At 59.4% G+C, this 23,230-nt stretch overlaps 3 protein-coding genes across 13 annotated transcripts in view; all 3 read right to left on the reverse strand.

The window, feature by feature from the left end:
- Nucleotides 1-507: 507 nt before the first annotated feature.
- LOC136107411 (C-signal-like) lies at nucleotides 508-2,820 on the reverse strand. The gene is made up of 6 exons (XM_065848450.2): nucleotides 2,683-2,820; nucleotides 2,179-2,230; nucleotides 1,755-1,942; nucleotides 1,513-1,671; nucleotides 1,278-1,388; nucleotides 508-655 (listed from the first exon to the last, which is right to left on the reverse strand). The coding sequence occupies exons 1-6, from the start codon at nucleotides 2,818-2,820 to the stop codon at nucleotides 542-544; spliced, it is 762 nt and encodes a 253-aa protein (XP_065704522.1). The 3' UTR covers nucleotides 508-541.
- Nucleotides 2,821-3,168: 348 nt separating this feature from the next.
- Nucleotides 3,169-17,003, reverse strand: MTSS2 (MTSS I-BAR domain containing 2). Of its 8 annotated transcripts, none has more exons than XM_071814225.1 (15): nucleotides 16,850-17,003; nucleotides 13,251-13,312; nucleotides 13,067-13,140; nucleotides 11,186-11,270; nucleotides 10,938-11,029; nucleotides 10,777-10,851; nucleotides 10,511-10,519; nucleotides 9,882-10,039; nucleotides 9,696-9,803; nucleotides 9,521-9,618; nucleotides 8,795-8,921; nucleotides 7,988-8,062; nucleotides 7,066-7,242; nucleotides 6,803-6,968; nucleotides 3,169-5,607 (listed from the first exon to the last, which is right to left on the reverse strand). In XM_071814225.1, exons 1-15 carry the CDS (start codon nucleotides 16,916-16,918, stop codon nucleotides 4,835-4,837), a joined length of 2,148 nt encoding a protein of 715 aa, XP_071670326.1. In that variant the 5' UTR covers nucleotides 16,919-17,003; the 3' UTR covers nucleotides 3,169-4,834. The 8 variants fall into 8 exon arrangements, with proteins under 8 accessions (XP_071670326.1, XP_071670324.1, XP_071670323.1 ...); XM_071814223.1 differs by having other exon boundaries at nucleotides 8,795-9,002; XM_071814222.1 differs by having other exon boundaries at nucleotides 8,795-9,005.
- A 1,920-nt stretch (nucleotides 17,004-18,923) lies between these two features.
- Nucleotides 18,924-23,230, reverse strand: part of VAC14 (VAC14 component of PIKFYVE complex) — a 61,478-nt gene continuing 57,171 nt past the window's right edge. For 3 of the 4 annotated variants that reach the window (XM_065848082.2, XM_065848080.2, XM_071814228.1), the window contains 3 exons: nucleotides 23,005-23,084; nucleotides 21,433-21,583; nucleotides 18,924-19,817 (listed from right to left, as the gene is read on the reverse strand). In XM_065848082.2, coding sequence (XP_065704154.1) covers nucleotides 19,655-19,817; nucleotides 21,433-21,583; nucleotides 23,005-23,084 — 394 coding nt within the window. In that variant the 3' untranslated portion in view covers nucleotides 18,924-19,654. Of the gene's footprint in view, nucleotides 19,818-19,873; nucleotides 20,011-21,432; nucleotides 21,584-23,004; nucleotides 23,085-23,230 lie in introns of those variants that run through there. The other variant, XM_071814229.1, reaches the window with a different exon arrangement.

Genomic DNA, 23,230 nt, shown 5'->3' on the forward strand with positions numbered 1-23,230 from the left:
CATCTAGGGACATGCTGGGGCTTGGGAAGTGCTCCTGCTGTGAAAACTGCTGGAAAAAGCAGAGCCTTTTCTCACCTTGAATCAGCGGAAAAAAAGCCCGTCAGCAGCCTCAGGATGGGCACAGGAAGGCCAAATGCTTTCAGGGAGCCGAGCTCAGTAGGGATAGAGCAGGGCGCCGCTAACAATGCCCTATGGCCACAGTTTTGGGGCTGTCTGTGAGGCCACCAGTCCCCAGAAGCCACCAACCAGACCACTTTCCAGTGTGGCTTATGGCCACAGAGAGAGGCTGTGTCCATTGAGCAGTGTCAGGATACCCAAGGGGAACCTCCCCATCCCCCAGGGATGCCCCAGCAGAGCCTGGCACCAGGATTCAGGACCTTGGAGCATCCTTCCCTTTGCAGCCCCAGCCCAACTCAGCATTCTGGGGCAGGGGCAACAACCTCAGCTCTCACCCCACGAGCAATGGGTCCCTGCCCTCATCCCACAGAACCAGAACAAGCCTGGAAATGGCAATTAATTAACTTTATTGAGCTCAGCAGTCTCACCAGGGCAGGTTCTGCCCTCTCCAGTCCCAGAAAGTGCCATTGCTGGTGGCCGAGAGCCGCGCCAGCAGCCGCAGGATGCCCTGCACACTCTCCTCCATTGTCACCGGGCCCTGCTGGACTCAAGGACATGGGAACAAAATCAGCCCCAACCCCTTCCTGACACCCTCAACCCCAGGTCCAGTGGGATGCCAGCTCCGGCTGGTGCAACCTGAGAGAAGCTGGAGGTGCTCTAGTATCCATGGGATGCATCTTTGCACAAATTAATCATCCCTAATTTGGGTGCTATAGTGATGGAGATTTATTTTATGGTTCCTACTAAAAAAGTGACTCATTTGTTGTCTCTGCAAGCCAGCGCAGGGTTAAGCTCTACCCGGTGATGTTGCAAGAGGCTGCTCGTCACCAGCCTCACCTGCCTTCCCTCTGCACGGACAGAGGAGAAAATGAATTTGGGGTAATGATGGCCCGGGGATGCGTGGGGTGCTGGGGAAGCAGCACTCCGGCTGCAGCCTTCCCTTCGGGGCTGAGTGTGGGGCTGGGGTGCCCTCTGCTGACACACGTTTGGGATGGGAAATAAGGATTAGGAAGGAAACAGGATTTTTTTGGGGGGGGAGAACCCAGAATGGGCTTTTTGTGGTTGAGGTGCAGCTCCCCCGGGAGCGAGGGGGAGGCACAGGGTTGGGTGTCCCCGGGACTTTGCTGAGCCAGAGTGGCTGTGAACCTCTTGTCACTCACCATCCCCTGTCCCAAGGGAGGTGTCACACAGCCAGGGTCCACGGACACGCAGAGGATCCCGCTGTCCCCATACTCCAGAGCCAGGCACTTGGTGAGCATGTTCAGAGCAGCCTGCAGGGCGGAACAAATCCCATTGCCACCATCATGAAGTGGCACTGCCATGGCTGGTGGTGGGGGAGAATCCCACAGGAGCTGGCACCCCCCGAATTCCTCCCCACTCACCCCATGGCAATACCTTGCTGCAGCGGTAGGAGACGTCCTGCCTCTCCTCCCAAGCCTCCGCCGCTGCGATGGAGCCAAGGATGCTGGAGATGTTGATGATGGCGGCTCTGCTGCAGCTCATCCCCTGCTGCCCTTCGGCCTCAGCTGCCTCCTTCAGCAGGGGCAGGAATGCCTGCAGGGGTTGGGCACTCAGGCATCACCATCCTCTTCCTCCCTGCTCCCAGTGTCTGGGGCATGGGGTGCCTGTGGCCTCACCTGGCTTGTCTGCAGGGGCCCGATGGTGTTGGTGGCGTAGACAAGGGTCATGTTCTCTGCGGTCTCAGTGGCCAGTGTGCTGTGGCGCCTGGTGCAGGTGGTGTTGATCAGGATGTTGAGGCCGGCGCTTCCCACCTTCTCCTGTACCTTCCCGACTGCTGCCTTGATGCTGTTGGGATCTGTCACATCTGCAGGGGGACAGGAGGGCTTGAGGGCCAGCTGGTGGCCATTGTCCCAGGCAAGATGCTGTAGGAGATGGTGGGAGGCAACTCCCAGCCACTGAGCATCCTCCTGGTCCTGGCAGTGACCTGGTTGTGGTGAGTGAAACTGAGGGATCCGCGTGCTTGGGTGATGTTTTATGGAGCCACCCACGGGTGCCATTAAATCCCAAGAGGCTTTGTCCCCTTCCCACGCCAGCACCTACCTAGAGGCAGGACCATGACGCTGGGGAAGCCCAAAGCCACCTCATTGACAGCCTACATGGAGAAAGGGGGGGGTTTGTTTCAGGTGGGGGGACTTGCTGGGAGGGTGACCCTGCACTGTGCTGACGTGGGAACCAGGCGGCCCCATGTGTCACAGCCAACAGGTTTCAACAAGCCCCAGTGGGAGCAATTTGGTGCAAGTCGCTCCCTTTCTGCATCCCGCTGAGCCCTTGGCAGCTTCAAAGCCCCTGTAGTGATGCCTCCAGTGTGGGGGCTACCAGCAAACTCCCCCCCCCCCCTTCCCCAGCCACGTACCTCCTGTCATGCACTTATCTATGTCAAGAGAAGAAAAAATTAAATATATACAAATATATGTATTTTTCCATGCCATTCACAGTGTAGGATGCTGATGCTCAGCTGTAAACTAAGGTGGGGATAGCAGCACCCTCAGGTGCGCTGTCTCCCAGCCCGTCCTGGAGCTGACCCCCGCTTAGCACCCTCCTTACCTTCCCCTGGGGGTCCAGACAAGCGGCGAAGAGGTGCTGGGGGGGGCTGGGTTGCTCCAGCAAACCCTTCAGCAGCCCCAGGCCGAGCCCCCCGTCACAGCTGGTCAGCAGAACGCTGCCCACACTGAGCCCCTCCATCCCCACCGCTGCCGCAGCCGGTTGTGCTGCCCCGGCAAGGTTTGGCAATCAGCCTTGGTAATTCGGGAGGTGCCGACGCAGGTGCTGCTGGGATGGGTGGAGGTGGTGGGGGGCAAATTGGGTGTTACCAGGCTGGAGGGGGGTGGGGCAGGTTGATGCTCTTCTGCATCCCAGGTGTCACCCATCACCTTGATCATGGGGACACCTCACCACTGTTGTACCCCCACAGCACCCACCCCCTTCTCAGCCGTGTGCACCCCAAAGGGGTGCTGGGACCTTCTCACCTGTCCCCTATTATTGGGGTGACCACAGGGGACCAGCACATCCATAGGACTGCAGGCAAGGTCATTAATTACAGTACAACCTTTATTAATACTGGAATCTTCACAGTGCATTCGTTACTTGTAGCAGTGACTACGGAAATCGGGGAGTGGGGGGGCAGGTGGGAAAGAGGGGAATTACCACCAAAAAAAAAAAAAAAAAAGAAGAAACAAAAATTAAAATAAGAGAGGGAATGAAAGAAAGAGAAAGAAACCTGGCCGAGGAACAGGGGAAGCGGCGGTAGAGGCGGGACCACGGAGGGGAAATAAATTAAAAAAAAAAAGGACCAAGTTAACAACAGCACCAGAAAAGTTACTTCAGTTGAAAGACAGGTCTTTTTTTTTTCTTTTCCAAGGGATTTTCATTTTCTGTACAAAATAAGAGACTCCCCCCCACCCCCAAACCCAAACATTTGTCACTTGGCATCAGCGGTTCTGGGCAGGAGAAGGTGAGGGGACTAAATCGAAGGTGTGGGGGGACTAAATCGTTATTCCTAGGGGTGAGAGAAAGGAGGAGCTGCGATGCGACAGACAGGAGGGTGTCAGGGGGGGCTATGTACAGCGGGGGGGCCGGGGGTTTGTGCTTTCCTCCAGCCGCCGGCAGAAATCAGCTGCTTCATTTTGGGAGGGGGGTCTTGGTGCAACCCCCTGTCCCCCAGACCACCCCCCCCAGCAGGACCCTGCACAGGGTCTGCTGATGCTGAGGGAGAGGGAGGAGGTTTGGGGGGGCTGTGGGGGGCTCCCCACTGTTCTCTGGTGGGGTAAAGAGGAGGTTTGGCATCCTCAGCCGCTGGGCCCCGGTGTCCCCCAAGCTGGAGGGGGCTGTAGTGTCTGCCCCCTGCTGTCCACCCATCCTCTCACATGTGTGTGTCCCCCCCCCTACCTCCCCATTGCTTCTGACCCCCACAATGGGGCTGAGCCGTGCTGGCCCCAAGCAGGCAGCCAGGGGGAATGGGGACAGGGCCCCCCAGCTCCTGGTGCTGCTCCTGCTGTGGCCCTGCTGGCACTGTCCCCTCCTGTGGGGCTGGGGACAGCTGCTGTGCCCAGGGAGGGAGAGAAAAGAGAGGCAAGAAGCAAGCAGAAAAAGGAAAGAGAAAAAAGGAAAGAGACGAAAGGAAAGGAGGGGGAAGAGAAAATAAAAAGATGGGAAGAAAAAAGAAAGAGAAGAGAGAAGAAAAAGAAGGGAAAAGAAAGAGAAGAAAAAGAGAAGAAAGAGAAGAGAGAGCAAAGAATGAAAAGAAATAGAAGAAGAAAAGTAGAAGAAAAGAAGTAACAGGGAAAAAGGAAGTAAAAAAGAAGTGAAAAAGAAGGGAAAAAAGAAAAAGAAGAAAGAGAAGAAGAGAAGAAGAAAACAGAAGAATAAAGAAAAGGAAGAAAAAGATAAAAAGAAGGAAAAGAGAAGGAAAAAAGAAAAAGAGAAGAGAAGAAAAAGAGAAGAAAAAGGAAAAGGAGAGAAAAAAAGAGAGGAAAAGGAGAGGAAAAGAAAGAGAAGAAATAGAGACTAATAAGAAAAAAAGAAAAAGAGTGAAGCGAGAGCCGGTGCAGGGAATGTGTCAGGACGGGCTGGGCCGGGAGGGGCAGCGGGGGGTGTGGGCAGCGGTGCCGGCAGGCAGGGGCTCCCCGGGCGGTGCAGCGGGTGCCCCCGGGGGGTCCATCGGTCACGGTGGGGCCTGTCCCCGCTGGCCAGAGCGTCATCACAATATCCGCGGGGCCGACCTGTCGTTGGTGATGGTCCTGCGCAGGCGCACCCCGCGCCGGATGGCCACCAGCATGTCTTCGGCTGGGGGGTCCATGGAGGCTGCTGGGGGGGGCACAGGGGTCTCCTCACTGGGGCCGGACCCCGCGAGGGCGGTGGGGAAGGGGAACTGGCCTTCTCCCAGGGCGTGAGCGCCAGCCACCAGCTCGCCAATCTTCTCCACCAAGCTGTGCCGGTTGGCAGCCAACTGTTGGTCCTCCTCTTCCTCAGCGGAGAGGTGCTGGGTGGCGCCAGGGTAGACGGAGATCTCCATGGCACCACCACCCCAGGCCGTGTTGGGAAGGCTCAGCCGCTTGGGCGAAGCTTTGGCAAAATCCAGGGGGTTTGGTGAGGCGTCATCGGCATAGAAGACGCACTCTTCGCTGCCCACCCGCGTGGGGCCGGTGTAGCCAGGGGAGTCGGGCACCGTGGGGGTCTTCACGGGGACGATGGGGGGTCGGATGGGGATGGGGCCGGCGTTGGAGAGGGTACGGCGGACTGAGGGCTTGGTGGAGGGTGTGCGGCGGATGGTGGCCACCCCTGGGGTGGTGCCGGCCGGTAGGTTGGTGCCAGTGGGCAGCCCGGCAGTGGAGGCGGGACGCTTGGTCTGGATCATCCGCCGGTAGTTCTGGGCGATGTTGCTGTTGCGCGGGATGGTGGAGGACTTGTCGAAGTCACTCTGGGGGTCACATTCCACGTCGCCGTTCACCGAGTAGCAGTCGTAGTCAGAACCTGGGGAGGGGGCAGCACGGTCAGTCTGGTCAGGTGGGTGGTGGGCAGCCCAGCTGGCACTGCCTTCATAACGCAATCACAGCCAGCCCCAAACAACGTTGTTGCGGCACAACCACAACCAAACTCAGCCGCCACCACGGCAACGCAATTCAAACTGGCTCCAGCCATTGCTGGCACAACATCACAACATGCTCCCCATTGAGCCCAACCATCACCATTAGAAAGCAACCACAAGCAAACCCAACCATCACCATCAGAAGGCAACCACAAGCAAACCAAACCATCACCATCAGAAGGCAAGCACCACAACCATCACATTGAGATCACAAACAAACCCAGTTGTCACCATCGCATCATGATCACAACCATCACAACTGGCCTCAACCGTCACCACGACAGTTGTAGTTAAATCCAACTATCATCATCATAACCATCCCAAGCACCACCATCACAATATGATCACAGCCAAACTCCACCATCATATGCTCACAACTGGCTCAGCCAACACAATCACAACACAACACGACTGTCCCTGTTGTTGCTTGACCTCCAACCACCACCCACCATCTGCCACCATCTCTGCCTGTACCCAAATACTGTGCACAAACATGTCACCACCAGCCATCACCAACCACACTCCACATGGTGCTGCCTGTTATTGCACTGCCCTGCACAACCGTAGCCATCAAGACCCAACTAACATCCAGCTAAACTGCTGCAGTGGCACGGAGCTTGTGCTGCACACTGAACCCACACCACACACAATCATAGAATCACAGAATGTCCCGAGTTGGAAGGGATGCACAAGGATCATTGACTCTGACTCCTGTCCCAGCATAGGACACCTCAAAATTCACACCATGTGTCTGAGGGTGGTGTTCATTTGCTTCTTGAACACCGTCAGGCTTAGGGCTGTGACACCTCCCTGGGGAGCCTGTTCCAGTATCCACCACCCTCTGGGTGAAGAACCTTTTCCTCATGTCCAACCTAAACCTCCCCGGCACATCTTCCTGACATACCCTCGGGTCCAACTTCATCCCATCAGCCCCCATATGACACAACCACAGCCTGATGCTAGACACCCAGTGCACACAGACGTGTCTCTGGACCACCAAGCCTCTGTTGTCCCATTCCCCTCTCCAGGTGCCACTTCGGGTGACCTCAGGTGCCCCTTGCCGCCGCAGGGGATGGGTACCTTGGGAAGGGATGGTGTCCTCAGAGCAGGAGGGGGTGGTGGTCTGGGTGCTGTACCCACTGGAGTACTGCAGCGAATCCCGGCTGCTCTTCTGGTGCTCCAGGCTCAGCCCCCGCGTCAAGACCATGGCCAGGTCGCTGGCGGCAGGGGACACCTCCTCCCCATGCTGTTGGGGACAAGGGACAACATCAGCACCCTCGTTGCTCTCTTGGGATGCCCCCCAAAAGCCCACCACCTCTGTGCTCTCCGACCAGAGCCAGTACCTTGGCAGCAATGGTAGCCGGTGACATGCGGGGCCTGGGAGCGTCCTCAGTGCCGATGGCCAGGTATCCACCAGGGGACGAGCCCATCTCTGCTTCCCGCAGGTGCTCCACACGGTCCTTGCGCCGCTGCACGGGGGGGACCACTGGCTGGTCGTAGGCACTGGCCTTGGACCAGTCCTGCAACAGGCAAGGCATGGAATGATGCTGGGGGCACCGGGACCAGAAGCCAAAAGCAGGGCAGATGGGGGCATGCGCTATGTCCCTGCTATGAGCCACGGGTGCTGCCTGGGATGCTCTGTCCTGTGGCGGGATGGGGTGAAGGGGATCTGGGGGCTGAACCCCTTGAGGTGTGGGGGGACCCACATGTGAAATGCATAGAACCACAGAATCATTTTGGTTGGTTGGCTGGAAGAGACCCTTCAAGATCATTAAGTCAAAACATTAACCCAGCACTGGCACTAACCCCTGTCCCTAAGAACCTCATCTCCATGTCTTTTAAATCCCTCCAAGGACAGTGACTTCACCACTTCCCTGGGCAGCCTGTTCCAATGCCTGACAACCCTTTTCATTAAGAAATTTTCCCCAATATCCAATCTAAACCTCCCCTGGTGCAACCTGAGGCCATTTCCTCTCATCCTGTCACTTGCTACTTGGGAGAAGAGACCAACACCCTCCATGCTACAACCTCCTTTCAGGCAGTTGCAAAGAGCGAGAAGGTCTCCCCTCAGCCTCCTTTTCTCCAGGCTGAACCCCCCGGGTTCCTCAGCTGCTCCTCATCAGACTTGTGCTCCAGACCCCTCACCAGCTTCATTGCAACCTTGGTGGGATGGGGGACAGCACCAGGGAGGGGAGGAGAGGAAGAGGAAGGTACTGCTGCTGAAGGCTTCACCTTTCCACCACCCGCCCGTGCTCCAGCACTCACCGATGTGGGGGAGCTGCACTCGCTGACTGACTGGCAGGTTTCGGAGGCCTCTGAGGATGCTGAGCTGGAGGATTTCTGCCGTGCCATGATCCAACAGGGAAAGAAGAGCTGTTTAGTCAGCACAGCCATGACCCCAAGGTACAGCAGCACCCACAGCCCCTGCGGCTCCCCCGAGCCCCCAGCCCGTGGCAGCAGATGTGGGTGGGCAAGCAGGATCCAACCCAGCAGCGGGGCTGCAGAGCCAGGGAGATGCCAGCTGGGTGATGCCGGGATGTTCAGCCCCTTCTCCCTGTTCACCCCAAGCCCCACAGAGCCAGAAGTAATTTTGGGGGAGAAAGGATTGTCCACGCAGACATGGTGTTGTGATCCACAGGGGCTCAGGCAGCACCAGGGACCAGCAGCTCCCAAGGGACCTGGAGCGTCCTCAGCACTGGGGAGGGTGCAGGAAAAAGTGAAAGTTTTGCTCGACGTTGCCTGCTGGGGAACTGGGACAAACGGGGTGTTACCGGGCTGGGGTGACTGGGAAATACCCTGTTTGCACTGCACCAGGTGGGGGGATACATGTGTCCTACCCCTGCAGGGGTCACAGATAGGGTTTCCCTTCAGTGTAGTCTATGGTGTTCCCAGGCAGGGCTGGCACCCCTCAATATTCCCAATATTTGTCCTCTGATGCCAACACAACTGGAAAGACACCATCACCTCCGCACCAGACAGACCCTTGTGTTGCACCCAGCAGCACCCACCCATTCTACAGAAGGGGAAACTGAGGCACGGGGTGGGGGTTGGTGGCGCTGACCCTCTCCATACCTGGCTGGTGATGTCCGAGGGCATGGGGGACGGTGGTTTGGAGTAAGCGGTGTCCTGGGAGATGAAGCCGGAGTCGTGGGAGGAGACGCTGGAGAGGCGGGTGGTGGCGGCGGGGGGCTGCGCCAGGCTGCGGTAGCGATAGGTGGAACTGGGTGAGCAGGTCTGAGCCCCGCCGGGCCACGCCACACCACCCTTGGCACTGCTAACGCTGCTGAGGGGGCGCGGGGCGGGGACAGGGACATGCCAGGGGGAAGGACAAAGGAAGGAAAAGAGAGTTTAAGATGGAGGTTTGGAGGTGGTGGAGGGTCCCCAGACCGCAAACCCAGCACCCTGCCCAACACCCCAACCTGGGGAAACGGAGGCACATGGTCCTCCCAGGGCGTTCCTTTCCCTTCTGGAGTCCCCCAGTGGCAGGGGACAGGCTGGGGACCATGGTAAAGGCAACATATTTGCCCCCAGGGCACCCCAGACAGCTCACATTGTCCCCAAAACGCGGAGGACAGGGCACGTGCCAGGCACCCATCCTGCCCCACAGATCCATTGGCCCTGATCCTGCACCCATCCCAGCATGCCAAGATCAGTTCCTCCACATTACTGGGGACCAGTCGGCCATATGGATATATAGAAGTGGACATACACTTCATGAGCACCCCCAAAGGCCATAATTAGCATCATTAGCCTGCTTAACAAAGGGAGCTGGATTTCCCGGCATCCCCCGCACTGTACCTGCACATGCTGGACTTGCGAGAGCTGGAGCTGCTTGGCGAGGACGGGGGCGTCTGGTAGGACCAGCTGTAGTCAGAGCCCTTCAGGTCCTTGATCACCTGCAGGAAGGATGGGGTTTAATCCCCCAAAGATATTCTCCCACCTGTCCCTCCCTTCCATGGTCCTCCCCGCTGACCTGCTCGCTGGCGGGGGGCAGCTTGTGGGGCTCAGCAGTGAGCACCACCAGGTCCTCAATGATGCCCTGCAGGTGGGTGATCTCCCCCAGCATGGTGAGCTCCCCATTCTGCAGCCAAAGAGGAGCATCAGTATCCACCAGGCAGCAGCAAACGCACCCCCCACTCCCCCGGTGCCCTGTGCTCACCACCACGGGCTGCAGGAAGGTGATGAAGGTGCAGAAGCGACCCCGCTCCTCGATGAGGGCTTTGCGGACCGCCTGCTTCTCTGTCTCCTCCAGCAGCAGGTACATGTCATTGACGTCCTGCAGCGCATTGTCCAGCTGGGGCTGCAGGTCCCCCTTCCCTGCAAGATGGGGTACCATAAGTGCTGGGGTCCCCCGACACCCTCTCCTAATCTGTTGGGAGTCCCATGGCCAAGCCAAGGCCATCCCAAGGCTCCCAGAGTCCCCATCACCCCATCCTCACATCCCAGCGGGTGCCATGGGGTCCCCCCGCTGTATCCCAGGAGGGCTTGGGGACACCCTCACCCTGTGGCAGCCCTGGGGGGGCTCCTCTGCCGCCCTGTCTCCATCCCTGATGGCACCTGAACCCAGGGATCTGCTGGGGTGCCACCGCGGCAGGGCTGGTATTGTCCCAGGATGGAGGGTGCAAGCTAAGCTAAGATAAAAGCCGAGGGGCGGGGCGGGGGGCACAGGGAGTGGATAGATGGACAGACAGATGGATGGAGGCAGCCCCAGCCCCAGGGAGACTTGTGGGGGGAGCAGATGAGGAAGCATAGAGGGGGTCAAGGTGGGGGGGGCAGCGGTTCACTTACCAAGCAGCTCTACAGGAAGGATGTGGAGGGGAGGGGAGAGAGAAGGAGACAGAGAAAACGTGTGAAAAGAGGCCGAGGGCTGGGGCGCACGCCCCCGCCTCCCCGCCACCCCTTTTTTCTGTGGGGGGAGCAGCGGGAACCCCCAGTGCTCACCATCCCTGGGGGGGCAGCCAGGGTGACCCATCCAGGACGCCTGTCCTGGCCAGAGGTGCTGCTGAGGGGCTGGCAGGGGTACCCTACCCCCGCCCCCGAACACAACCCCTCACCTTTGCGAGCTTTTTTCTGGAGCTTGAGGGTGTCAGAGGATTTTTTCTTGATCTCATGGCGGGCTCGCTTGTACTCTAGGAGCACAGAAGTGCTGTCAGAGGGGAACCCCCTGCTGACCAGTGCAGCCCACCAGCATAGATCCAGCCCATCTTGCCCATACCTTTCGCATGGTCTTTGTCCAGCTGGTTGGCAGTTTTCTTCCAGTCCTCAATCCTGTCCTGCAAAGGGTTGATCAGGCTCTCCATGAGGGCGCTAGAGCAGGGAGAGAGAGAGAGGCAGGGAGTGTGGGAGAGCGCTGGAGACGCACCGTGCACCCCAACCCAGGCCCAGCTGACATCCAGCATCTTCTTCATCAAGGGAAGGCTGAGCCCAGCCAACTCGTGTCACTGATGCCCCAGGCACACTTACTTGGTGAACTGCCGGAGCTTGGCCTCGATGCTGCGGTGCCGCATGCACATGCGGGTCAGCGCGGAGCCGATGTCCCTGGTAGCACCTGCGTGGAAGTGGGGGGAGTGAAATGGTGCTGTTGAGGGGCAGGGGACACCCCCACACCAGTGCCAGCTCAGTTTGTATACTGGGACCAGGCTGGCTCACAGCAGGGACAACCACCACTGGGATGCCCTGGGTTTGGAGATGCTTTGTGTCGGGGATGTCTCTTTTTTCCCCCAACAAATCTACTAAATAAATAAATCAACATCCACTAATAAATAAAGCACTAAGTATCCCTTCCTGGTGCTTCAAAATGAAAACTCACTCCTATTTTTTCCCAGTTTGCCTCAAATCTGATGCTGGGAGGTGGACCAGGGAAGGGAGGGGGTGAGTTACCGCACAGGCACAGACAGAGAAACCGTCTGGCTGGGAGCAAATGGCTCCTGGACCAATGTCCCTCCCCAGCTCCGTGACAGGCTGGTGGCTGCTCTGTCACCTCCAGGCACAATCCCAGGGGCATAGACAGGGAGTCAAAGCTCTCTGGGGGAACATTGGCCAGCAAGGGAAAGCAGGAGCATCCCGTTTCGGTGAAACTCCTGTTCACTCTGAAGCCTAAGGATGGCCACATGGTGGCAGTGCTGCTGGCAAATCCCAGGAAAAGCAGCAATCCAAAATCCCTGGGTGCAGGCTAGGGAGTGATATTTTGTTTCTCTCTTCCCCCCCCAAAGCCTCCAGAGACACTTCCCACCCTTTGCAAGAGTTTTGAGCACCCCCAGACCCTCCAGTGCTGTGGAAACAGGGAAGCCTGTGGGCTGAGGCCTTTCTGCACTGGGGTATTCTCCTAATCCAGCTCCTAATGCTCTTATCCTGGCTCCTCCTGCTCCTAATCCGATTCCACCGCTCGCTCACACACCGTGTGTGTGTGGCTGCCAGCCAGCCTCCACCCAACGCCCTGCCTCAGTTTCCCCATGCTGCCGCTCTGCCTCCCATCGCTCCTCCCCTAATAAAAGCAGGGATATCCCCAAGATGCCACTGCTTAGTGCAGCATGACAGGGTGGCCCCTGTGACACTGAATCCAGTGGTGCTGGTCACCAGATGTCCCCAGCATCCACCCTGTGTCCCCTCCCTCGCTTTCGGTGCCTGGGCTGGAGAGGAGCTGGGGGAGCCCTAATCCCCCTGGTGCAGTGGGCTAGTGGGTTTGGAGGCAAAGCTGATCCAGGCTCAAGCTGCCTACTCCTCCTTCTCCTCCTCCTCCCTGTGCAGCTCCAGATGGCCTGGATGCCGCCAGTCTGCAAACTAGCCCAGGACCATCTGCTTGGCAGAAGCCGAGCGGTGGGAAGCGGCTCCTTGCCATCAACAGGCACCCGGAGATGGTCCAGAGGTCCAGGGGTCCAATCCCCCAAAGTAACACATAGGGGGCCCCACCTGCAGCCTCAGCTCGTCATGTCACCCCCCCGGTAGGTTGGAGTTTGTCCCAAAAGTGGTCAAGCGTGGGTTCCTGCACCTTCTCCCTCCACCTAATGCCCCTTCCCCAGAGCCCCCCAGAGCAGCCAGGACTCCCCAGCACCTCCTGTGTGGGTGCAGGAGACAAGAGGCATCTTGGATGGTGAGAAGCAGCACCCACATGGGTGCCCACCCCACTCGCTCCCCAGCTGCACCCCATCTTTCCAATCCTGCTTCCCAGGGGAGGCTTCACCTCAGGGTGGGGACAGGTTGGATATGTCTCCATGGATGGTGGAGCTGCTGCTTGAAGACCATCGCAGTCATGTGGGCAGGGGACACCCCACAGGGGACACTCACCACCTGTCCCCTTGCCTGGCCCAGCCCGGGGACACCCACCCTGGGTGGGGAGGACCCTACCTCGGGTGTTGGTGGCCATGTCAGCCACTTTCTGGAAGGCATCCAGGAAGGCGACTGCAGCCAGCACCGTGGTCCTGGGGTGGAGAGAGTGAAGCGGGGAGTTCAGTGGGTGGTGGGCACCCCGAGATGTGCCCGTGGGGAGGAGGAGGGTCCCTGTCCCACCCCCACCCTGGCCACCACTCACCTGAGCTGGGAGTGCAGCTTGGTGGCCTTCGAATTGAAGTCCTCCCAGATGGGGTAGGAACTCTGCAAGGAGGGAATGGGACAGTGACAACCAGAACCCCTCACTCCCTGTCACCTGCCTCCCCAGGCAGGGCAAACCCCCTCTTCACCATTACAGAGAAATGGGGCAGCTTGGGGGCTGTGCCTGGCTTGATGTGGCTTCTCTGATGGCTACTAAAGGCTGAGCACAACCCTGTACCCTCCCGGATTTTTCCCCTTGCAGTCTGGCCATGCAAACCCACAGACCATGGAGACCTCAGCATTTTGGGTGATTTCTCTTCTTTTTCTTAAGGGGTGATGACAGTTTATGAGTTTGGAAATTTGAGAGGAGGAAAGGAGCTGGTGCACAGAGAAGCTTTGAGACCCCAGCCAGCAGCAGAGCAGAGCCCTCCAGTGCCCGTGGCCTCTCCCAAAGCAGAAATGTCCAAAGCCACCATCATGGAGGGCTCCAGTCCCACAGCGGATTGCCCTAGTCCCCAGCTTCCCCAAGCCCACGAGGACTGACAGGGCAGGAGAAGAGCGCTGGGGTCCCCCCAGCCAAGAACGAGGCAGTTGTGTGGGGACAGGTCACAGGTGCTGGGGCAACCACCCCAATGTTATCATGGTGAGGCCACCCCGGTGCCATCCTGGCCAGGCCATCCTGATGCCATCCTCGTGAGACCATCCCAGCAAGACCAGTCCCAGTGCCCTTGTGGTGAGGTCATTTCAAGGCTGTCCCGACACCACTGTCCCACCGACGCCATCTGAGTGCTGTCCCAGTGAGGCCATTCTTGGCAAGAGCAGTCCCGGTGGTGTCTTGGAGATGCCAGTCCCAGTAAGGTTATCCTGGTGCCAACCCAGTGAGGCCAGTCCCAGTAATGTCAGCTCCAGTGCCATCCCAGCAAAGCTAATCCTGGTGTCACCATACAGCAAGGCCACCTCAGTGAGGCCAGTCAGTGTTGTCCTGGTGAGGTTAATCCTGGTGCTACCTTGGCGAGGTCATCCCAGTGCCAGCTGGGCACAGCTAGGCCCGGTGCCACCATCCCAGTGCAGCTATCCTGGTGCCATTCCAGCATGGCTGGTCCCAGTGCCACAATTCCAGCAAAGCTCTCCCAGCATGGTCAGTCCTGGTGCCACCATCCTAGCGAGGCCATCCTGGTGCCACTATCTGATGGCAGTGCTGGGGGCTTGCAAACTCCCCCCAGGGTGGCCACCAGACTGAGATATAGGTATCAGAGCCAGCTTTGAGGGATGTGGGTCATTGCACAGCCCTGTGAGCCTGGCTTGGTGGCACCTCTGGGGACAGAGTTTGCACTGAGGTGGCACAGGACCAGCCCAACACTGGCTTTTGAAGACCACAAAAGCCTCCATTTCCTCAGGAGCTGGCAGTGCCCTGGGGACTGCCATTGCCAGAGAGTAGGGCCACTGTCCCCCAGCCACCCTGAGAAGTGCGAGCAGATGCCAGTCTCAAACAAAGCGGCAGGGCACGATGACCCCAGCCCTGCCATGATGCTGGGCAGAGGATGGGGATGAGGACAACAGGGACAAGGACATGCCAAGGTCACCCAGGGATGCTGAGCATGCTGAAAGAGAGGCAACAGGAATGAAGCTGGCTCGGGGATGGGGATGCTGCCAGCTTGGGGACTGCCACCAGCCTTCACTGCCTGAGACCTCCCCAGTGGAGGCCAAGGGGTGCCAAAAAGCCCCTCGTCACCAAAATAAGGTCCCTTTGCACCCGTGTCCAGTGCAGGTGGCCTGGCTGCAGGACCCTAAGCACATCGTTGCCATTCAACAACGCTGTCACCTCCTGGTGCAGGGGGTTATTTTTTCCTGTCCCTCAGTGATGGCGCCAGGACACCCACGTGGCTGGGAGATGGGGACAGGGACGATGCACTCTGGGGGCCATTGGTGCTGGGCAGAGGTATGAGCCAAGTCTGGTGAGGCCTTTTTCTTCTTTTTATTATTATGTTTTTCCTCATCTTTCTCACCTACAAACAGCACAAAAATGAATCCAGCCTAGTTTCCTCGCGCATGCCGGTGTGCGACACCATGGTGAGGGGCTCCTGCCTCAACCACATCCTGATGGGGCCGGGCACGCCGCTGCATGGCCACACTGGCACCAGCTGGGGAGGTGACAGCTCCAGGCTGGCTCATCCCCTCTGCAACCTCAGCGGGGGAGTGGGGAAACTGAGGCACAGGCTGCCTCCACTTCCACCCTGGGGACATGGGGCTCAGCAGGGCTGCCAGGAGGGGCTGGCTGGGGTGAAGGCTTTTGGGGGGACTGATCACCTCAACAGCCCCACCAGCTCGGGTCCACACTCCCCTGGGGCTTGCGCCTGGGGAGAGCTGGGGTTTTCTCACTGGAGGGTTTCTCCCAGTCCCGAGCTGGAGTCAGGCCCTGCGGAGCCACCACCGCCCCTCGAAGGGGTTAATCTCCTCAGCAAGGCTTTTTTTTTTTATCCCCCCTCCCCTGCTTTGGCAATGACAGCATTGTCTGGACTGGGCTGCAGCAAGAAGAGAGGAAGAGGAGGAGGAGGAGGAGGAGGAGGAAGAGAGCTTTTGCCTCCCAAAAATGACTGGGGCTAAACCCCAGCACAGGAGCAGCCGGCAGCAGGAATTTTGGCCCCCGGAGATGAAGAAACCCGGCTGGTCCACTCCTCCCCATTCAGCCCCTGGGGAAAAATGCCCCCCAGCTTTTTTTTTTTTTTTTTTTTTAATGAAAACAAACAAAAAAGCCTTTTTTTAAACACAGCCCCATCCTGCTCCCAGGGAGGGTGGAGGCAATGTCCCCTCCCCAGGCTGGGAAACGGGATTGAGGAGCTGGGAGACCTTTTTGTTCCACTGGTGCAAACACAAGCGGGTCCGGCAGAAATCCAAGCTGGCGAGTGGACGGTGGCAGGGACAACACGATGCCCCAAATCAGTGGTGATGCCCAATGCAGGGCCAGTGGTACCTGATGTGGGGCAGCATTGCCTGATCTATGATACCCAACATGGGGCTCTGATACCCACTGATGGCTACAGGGTTGATACAGGGCTCCGATACTCAGTGTGGGGCTCCAGTAGCCAGTGACGGATACGGGGATGATATGGGGCTGTGATCCCCAGCGTGGGGTCCAATGCCCAACGCAGGCCCCTGATACCTAGCATGGGGTTGATGTGGGGCTCTGACACCCAGTGCCAGTCTCCAGTGCCTGAAGTGGGGACCAGATGCCCAGTATGGGGTTGATGTGGGGCCCCGGCACCCAGTGCTCATCTCCCATGCCCGATATGTGGCCATTATGCCCGGTATGGGGTTGATGTGGGGCTCTGGCACCCAGTGCCAGCCTCTGATGCCCAATATGGGGCCCTGCTACCCGACCTGGGGCTGATGTGGGGCTGCGATACCCGACACGGGGTCGCAATACCCGTCTCCGGGGCTGGACAGCGGAGCCCCGGTACCCGCCGCGGGGCTGACGCGGAGTTACGGTCCGCGATGCCGGCCGGTTCGTGCTCGCAGCAGCGGCGGGAGCGGGGGCTGCCCGGTGCGGGGGGAGCGCTGTCACGGCAGCGGAACGGTGGCGGTAGCGGGGGGGATCCCTACCTTCATGTCGTTGATGATGGCTTGGAAGAGGCCGCCGAGGGCTCCGCACTCCTTCTCCGCCGTCTCCATCGCGGCGCTGCGGCAGCCCGGGGCGGGCGGCGCCGCCGGGGGAGGCCGCGGCGGCGGGCCAGGCTCAGCGGCGGCGGGGGGCGGGCGGCGCCCGGGCGGCGGGGCGGTGGCGGAGCGGCGGGGGGGCCGGGCGGAGCGCGGCGCGGTGCATCGCCCCCCCCCGCGCCTTCCCCGGGGGCTGAGCGGGACCCGCCGCCTCCCTGGGCCGCCCCTTGGCGGCGGAGCGGAGTGCGGAGCGCGGAGCGGAGAGCGCAGCCGGGTGCGGAGCGGAGCCGGGCGCGCAGAGCGGCGCCCCGGGGCGGTGGCGGGGGCGGAGCGGGGAGGGACCTGCGCGGCACATGCGCCGCCCGCCGTGGGGCCGGGGGGGAGGTGGAGGACGCGGGGGGGTGCGGGGTGTTGCGCCGGGATGCCGGGGCCGGGGGCAGGCTCGGTGGTGCTCGGGGATGCTCCGGGAGCTGCGGGGGAAAACGGCTCTGGGAGCCCCCAGGGCTCCAGTGGAGGGAGCCCCGAGGGATGATTTGGGATACTGAGACTCGGGGGCAGCTCCACTGGCTGGGGGAGCACCGGAGCAGCGGAGGAACCCCACGGGATGCTCTTGGGGTGTGGATGGGGAGTCCCGTAGTGTGTGCGCAGGGATGCCGGGCCTGGGGTCAGCACTGTGCGACGCTCAGGGGCACCCCCAGATCCCTGGAGGTGCTGGGGGGATGCAGCCTCCAGGCCAGGGCTCTGTTTAGCCTCCCTCCAAGGGCTTTTTGACCCCCACTGCATCCCTTACCTGGGGAAGGCACATGCCCTAGGTGTGCTGCAGGCAACCACCTTGGTGCAGGCTGAAGTTTAACGCCCTCCGGGGTGATTATATAGCAGCTCTGAGACATCTTACAGCACTCGATTACCACAGAGCCGTGGGAAATGCGTGGCCTGTCAGCAGACGAACCCTTCCCTGTCGCCATCCCGAGGCCTCATCCCCGGCCTCCTGGGATCTCGAGGGATGGGCTGAGCACCCCTGCACCTCGCTGCATAGAGCCGTGAAACAATGCCCAATCGGGCTGAGGGGCTCAGCCTGAGCTGCCTATTCCCCCTCCTGCCAGAAAAGCAGCCCTGATTCCCTGCCGTTGCTGCCCCGGCAGCACCGTGCTGCTCTGGCCGGTGCTGGTCAGGAGCCACCCATAAGGAAACTATTATGGCTCAGTGCTCCGGCAGCTGGCTGGAATTTCTCCCCATAAACCCTGTTCCTTGGCGTGGAAAGAGGCTGCTCAGTGGTGGCAAGCACAGCAGGAGCAATGGGCAGAACCCTGGAACCAGCAGCAGCCCTGGACCATGCTGGCAATGACCTGGCAGCAGCTGGGGACAGGCAACACGGACCCTCTGGCACTCTGAGCAGTCGGAGGGCTGGGGAAGCCACCGTTCACTCATTTTGAGTGTTAAAATTAACCCGCCGTGACCGGGTTTGGAAAGCCCTTTCCTGGGAATGACAGGAATGTCTTTATCCCAGCCAAACCAGCGCTGGTGTGGGGCTGTTTGGGGAACCCTCTGCCAAAGCCCCGCTCCACTGTAAGCAGGCCAGGAGCCATAAAAACTCCACAAATTCCTTCAGCTCCCTGTTCCTGGGGATCAGGTGAGGGCCTGAAAAACACCAGGGATGCAACTGCAACCTCTTGAACCACAGCAGCCGGGCACATGCCAGCAGCCGGGCACATGCCTCAGCACCACGGAACAGGGTGAAGGCAGCGCCGGCGGCTGCTTGGGCTGGGAAAATGCCTGTCGCCACTCTGCGGTTTCATGACCGTGGCCTGGAAGAATTTTGGTGGTGTTTTTTTTTTTTCCTGCTGGGAAGAGGAGCAGGCAGAGAAGCCCTTGCTCACTGGTGAGCCAGCGTGGCAGGGCTGGGTCTGCCCAGGGCTTGGGGTTGAGCGAGCTGCTCCAATGCTGCCCTTGCTGGGTTTTTGGCTCCCCTTGAGGGGTGGATCCACGAGGATGGCGCACCCAGCAACCAGGAACGGCCTGCTCTGCATCAGTTGTGTATTTTATTGTGGGGAATTTAATGTAGGAATAAAGAATTGAGTCCTGGGCTGGTTGCAATGGGGGTCTGCACCACCCCCCATGCCCCCGGTGCCGGCTGGGAGTTAAGGCTGCGCCATCTTCCGTGCCAAGAGCTGGGGGCTTGGGGAGGGTGGTGGACGCAGGGAGAGGACTGAGTGCCACGCACAGGAGTGTGAGTCTCTGGGTGAAGTGCCAACAGCAGCCTCCGACACAGCCTCAGAGCTGGAGGGTGGGAGTCGGGGTGGCAAGAGGCGGCCGGCGGCCCCGCATGCTTGTTTTCCAGGGCGGGAGGCCAGGGGTTGCTCCCGTCTTCCCTTCCCCTCCGGTCTCGCTGGCAGGAGGCTGGACGCTCAGCTGACAGTCACGGGGAAGGCATTAGCAAAGCAAAGGGGAGTTTCCTTGCCCTATTGCGAGAGAAGATGAGGTGCCTTTCCTTGGCCCTCGCCTCTTGTGACCCTTCCCCACGTCCCTGCATCGCCCACAGGAGAAGGTGAGCACAGCCTCAGGGTCCCCTACCATCCACACACACAGAGTGGGGAGTAAAACCAGCCCTATGCCAAGCGCTTGTGCGTCTCCCTCTGCAACTAACCCCACCGCATCCTCCAGCGGCCAGCAACTGGTATCCCTGTCCCCTGGTCCGTGTCCCCTGGTCCCTGCCCCAGCAACTGTGCACACCCGTGGCTGCCGTGAGGATGCTCAGAGGACCACCCGCCGGTCCAGCTGCTCTGCTCGCCCGGCTCGCTGGTGCCGTGCTTCCAGGTGCTTGTTTTGGACCTTCTCAAAGTGCTGCAGCAGCTCTGTGTAGTCAATGTTGGAGGCTGTCATCCTCTTGAAGCCAGTGCTCGGTTTGGTGCTGTCCCTGCAAGAAGGGAGCAGAGGCTGAGGGCAGGAAGGGGCAGGAGAAGCCTGTACCCCTGGGTGTCCATCAGAGGCAGCATCAAGGGCCTGGCCCAAAGAAGCCGAGCCCAGCACGTCCTAGTGATGGTGCCCCATTAGACCCCCCCTAATACCTGCTTCCTCCCTCCAAAGGCATGAGATGGAGCCCAGGAGATCTAGAGACAGAAGAGAGGGGACAAGACACATCTGCCTCAGCACCCTGACCCCACAGGGAGGTTTAACCCCTCCAACATGGATGCTCCCCCCAGTCTCAACCCATTCCGACCAAAAGCAGCAAACACTGGCTGGAAAGGACGTCAGCATTATATGCCTCAGTTTCCCTGCCCAGTTTTACAAGCAAGCAAAAAACATCCATGTACTATGGCACAGAGGAGGGCTGGTGGCAGTGGAGACAGCTCTGGGAGATGAGCATCTGTGGCTGGAGACTCCAAATGTGGGGTTCCAGCCATGGGTGCTCATCCCCCAGAGCTGTCCCCGTGTGATGGAGCAGAAGGAACCACCCACAGGACATCCATCAGGGGACATGGGGGAGCCCACAGGAGGATGACAGGCAGCTCTCGAGGCCCTAGCATCGCCCTGGGGAGGGGGCAGCTGGGGCTGGTCTGTTATGAAAGCCGGCTTCGGTGTTTGAAGGAATGTAGGTCAGAGTTAATCAGATGCTCAGGCCGTCTGACAGCTCCGGTTGCTTGAAAAAAACCCCGCTGCCAGGGCCAAGGTGGGGGCAAAAAAAAAAGTGTGTGGGGGGAAGAAGCACATGCACCCCCCATCTGCCCCCCCCCCCCAATTAAAAATTAAAATCAGTGCTGGGTATTGTGGGTACAAGCTCAGCACTGGAGGGCATGAGGGATAAAAGCCAACCCAGGGGAGCAGTTAAAAGCCAAGGAGCAGCGGGGGTGGGGGGTTAATTCAGAAACCTGCCCATCTTGTGAGCTCTTCTTTTTGTTCCCAGGGTTTTGCAGACGCAGAACCAGCTTCACCATCAAGCCCTCCTGTTCATTAGCCTGAGGGCTGGAGAGCAAATCCCACCGCTGGTGTCTAACAAGCTGGGTGGGCAGCACCCCTGGGCAGGGAGCAGGAGGATTTCGGCTGCTCCCCAGGGAGATGCCATCCTTGCACATTGCTGCTCATGGCTCCCCAAAAACCAGGGGTGGGGATGGAGCAGCCAGCCTCAGATGTGCACAGGACACAGGGTCCTTTTGGATGCTGCAAAGGCTGTCCAGGCTGGGGGGAGGACACACTTTGGGAGAACCCCCAGCTGCCGGCGTCTCTCTCTCTGTAAACCTCCTTCCCAGCTCTGCTCGTTTCCATAGCGACCCCACAAGTGAAATTTTCCATCCCAGATGCCAAATGCCTGTGGATGAGGCACAGCCCTCCCAGGGTTACCAAATATAGACACAAAAAACCCCCCAAGCCAACGCTCCCGGCCACGGGGCAAGGAGCAGCCGTGGCCGCAAAGGAGCCGGGGGGTGACGGAAGAGTGTGGGGCTGAGCCTGGGATCGTGGGGATGCTCGACTGCGGGAGGGGGGGGATGGCTGGTCCAGCCCCGCTGCTGATGGCCCATCCCCATGGCACTTACGTGGTCTGCATGAGCTCGGGGTTAGGGACACACTGCAGGCGGTGCGAGAGGAGCTGGAAGGCACTGCTCTGGGGCAGCAGCATCAGGAGGCCATAGAGAGCCTTGATCAGGTAGGGGTTGTTCTTCACATCCAGCAGCTGCAGGCGGAGATCTGGGAGATGAGAGGAAGAGGATGGGGAGGTGGATAAAATGCATTCTGTCTCCAGCCTGGGGCACCACAGGTCAGGAGGGTTGGGTGACACCCTCTTGAGGACTCTCTGGAGCAGAAGGGATCTTCTCCACTTGGCCTTGATGGTTATGTGTGCTGGACCATGGTGTTGCTCCCCAGAGGGGAAACCACCTTGCTGCTCCATCCCTCATGGTGCTCAGGGGTAAAGGGCCTCCTGGAGCTCTACAGACCACTGAGGTCCCGCCCACCTGGGGTAGCCCAGGGGATGGGGCGAGAGCTCACTGCCCCAGCACAGATTCATATAATAGTTTGGGTTGGAATGGACCTTCAAAGCTCATCTAGTCCAACCCCCCTGCAATGAGCAGGGACATCTTCACCCAGATCAGGTTGCTCAGAGCCCTGTCCAGCCTCGTATCTCACCTCTGGGTTGCTACAAGCACCTCTGGTGTCTCCCAGTGAAGGGGGAGCCATGGCTGTCCTCTACTCCAGGTCTTGGAGATTAAGGTGAGCAGAGTGGAGAACCCTCAAGGAATAGTTTGGACTGTAGAAAACTGCCACAGACACATGGGTGCCTCACGTGGTAGGGAAAGTCATCCTTGAGATGAAGCACAGGGCACCACGGGAGGGAGGATGATCAAGGGCTACCCCACCTCTACACTGCCTGGCTGCCCTAACCCTCTTCCCCCAAATCTTCTCCAGCTCTGGACCTATATAGTCCCTTCACAAAGCCATTTCTGGGACACTTCCCAACACCCCCCGTGTCCAGCTCTGCCTCCTGGGAGAAGGAGCCCAGGAGCAGCCAAACATCACCACCGGTGTGAGAAACACCCCTGTAGCCAGGGGTCACCCCAACACATGTCCACCCCTCTCCATCCCGGTTCCCACCACAACATCCCCAGCCAGGCCCCGGCTGTGTCACCCAACAGAGGGGACCCACACTGCAGGGGCTGGATCTGGGGAGGGAAAGAGCTCTGATTTTTTTTAGGGCTTAATTTCCAGAAAATAAACACCTTCTCTCTTGCTAAGGGCCCCGGCAGCACCCACAATGCCCCCACACTGGTGGCACATGTGGCTCCCCGCAGCTGCCACCCTACCCGTGTTCCCCCTGAGATGCTCAGTGTGGCGCAAGCTCCCCCCGTCCTCCCCCCATCCAGTTGTTTGGTGCCAGCTCTGTTCGCTCTCTTAACCTATATCTGGGGGGGTGAGCTGTCCCCCCCGTGCCCACCCCAATGGGCAGCTCCAGCACTGGGCAAACCTCCCGGCAAGAAGTCTCATAACTTCTGCTCTATTTATTTGTGCGGCGGCTGCCGCTTGTGATGGAGGAGCGGGGAGGGGGATGTGCCTGGGGTGTAGGGGGGGGCACCATGCGCCCAGCCCTTCCCCATGCAGGGTTTCCTCCTTACATGTGAATATTGGGCACTCAATGAGCTGCACCAGCTTGTCCACCTCGGTGAGGAAATCCACGGTGACCTCCAGATCCCCGCTGGATGCGGCCGTTGAGGACATTACCTTGGAAAAGGGTGGCCTAGCAGCAGCAGATCACAGAATCATAGCATAGTTTTGGTTGGAAGGGACCTTCAAAGCTCATCCAGTGCCCCCCCTGCCATGAGCAGGGACATCTTCACCAGC

This window comes from Patagioenas fasciata, chromosome 13 (genome assembly GCF_037038585.1).
Source record: "Patagioenas fasciata isolate bPatFas1 chromosome 13, bPatFas1.hap1, whole genome shotgun sequence".
NCBI classification, from domain to species: Eukaryota; Metazoa; Chordata; class Aves; order Columbiformes; family Columbidae; genus Patagioenas; species Patagioenas fasciata.

Bases quoted from the DNA above. Each gene is read 5' to 3' on its own strand.
- LOC136107411 (XM_065848450.2), bottom strand. From the start codon at position 2,820: ATGGAGGGGCTCAGTGTGGGCAGCGTTCTGCTGACCAGCTGTGACGGG. The intron at 2,231-2,682 runs GTAAGGAGGGTG...TTCTCCATGTAG, and splicing joins GTCTGGACCCCCAGGGGAAG to GCTGTCAATGAGGTGGCTTT. The intron at 1,389-1,512 runs GTATTGCCATGG...TCCGCCCTGCAG, and splicing joins TCTCCTACCGCTGCAGCAAG to GCTGCTCTGAACATGCTCAC.
- MTSS2 (XM_071814222.1), bottom strand. From the start codon at position 16,918: ATGGAGACGGCGGAGAAGGAGTGCGGAGCCCTCGGCGGCCTCTTCCAA. The intron at 11,030-11,185 runs GTAAGTGTGCCT...TCCCTGCTCTAG, and splicing joins AAGCTCCGGCAGTTCACCAA to CGCCCTCATGGAGAGCCTGA. The intron at 6,969-7,065 runs GTACTGGCTCTG...TGTCCCCAACAG, and splicing joins CGGCTACCATTGCTGCCAAG to CATGGGGAGGAGGTGTCCCC.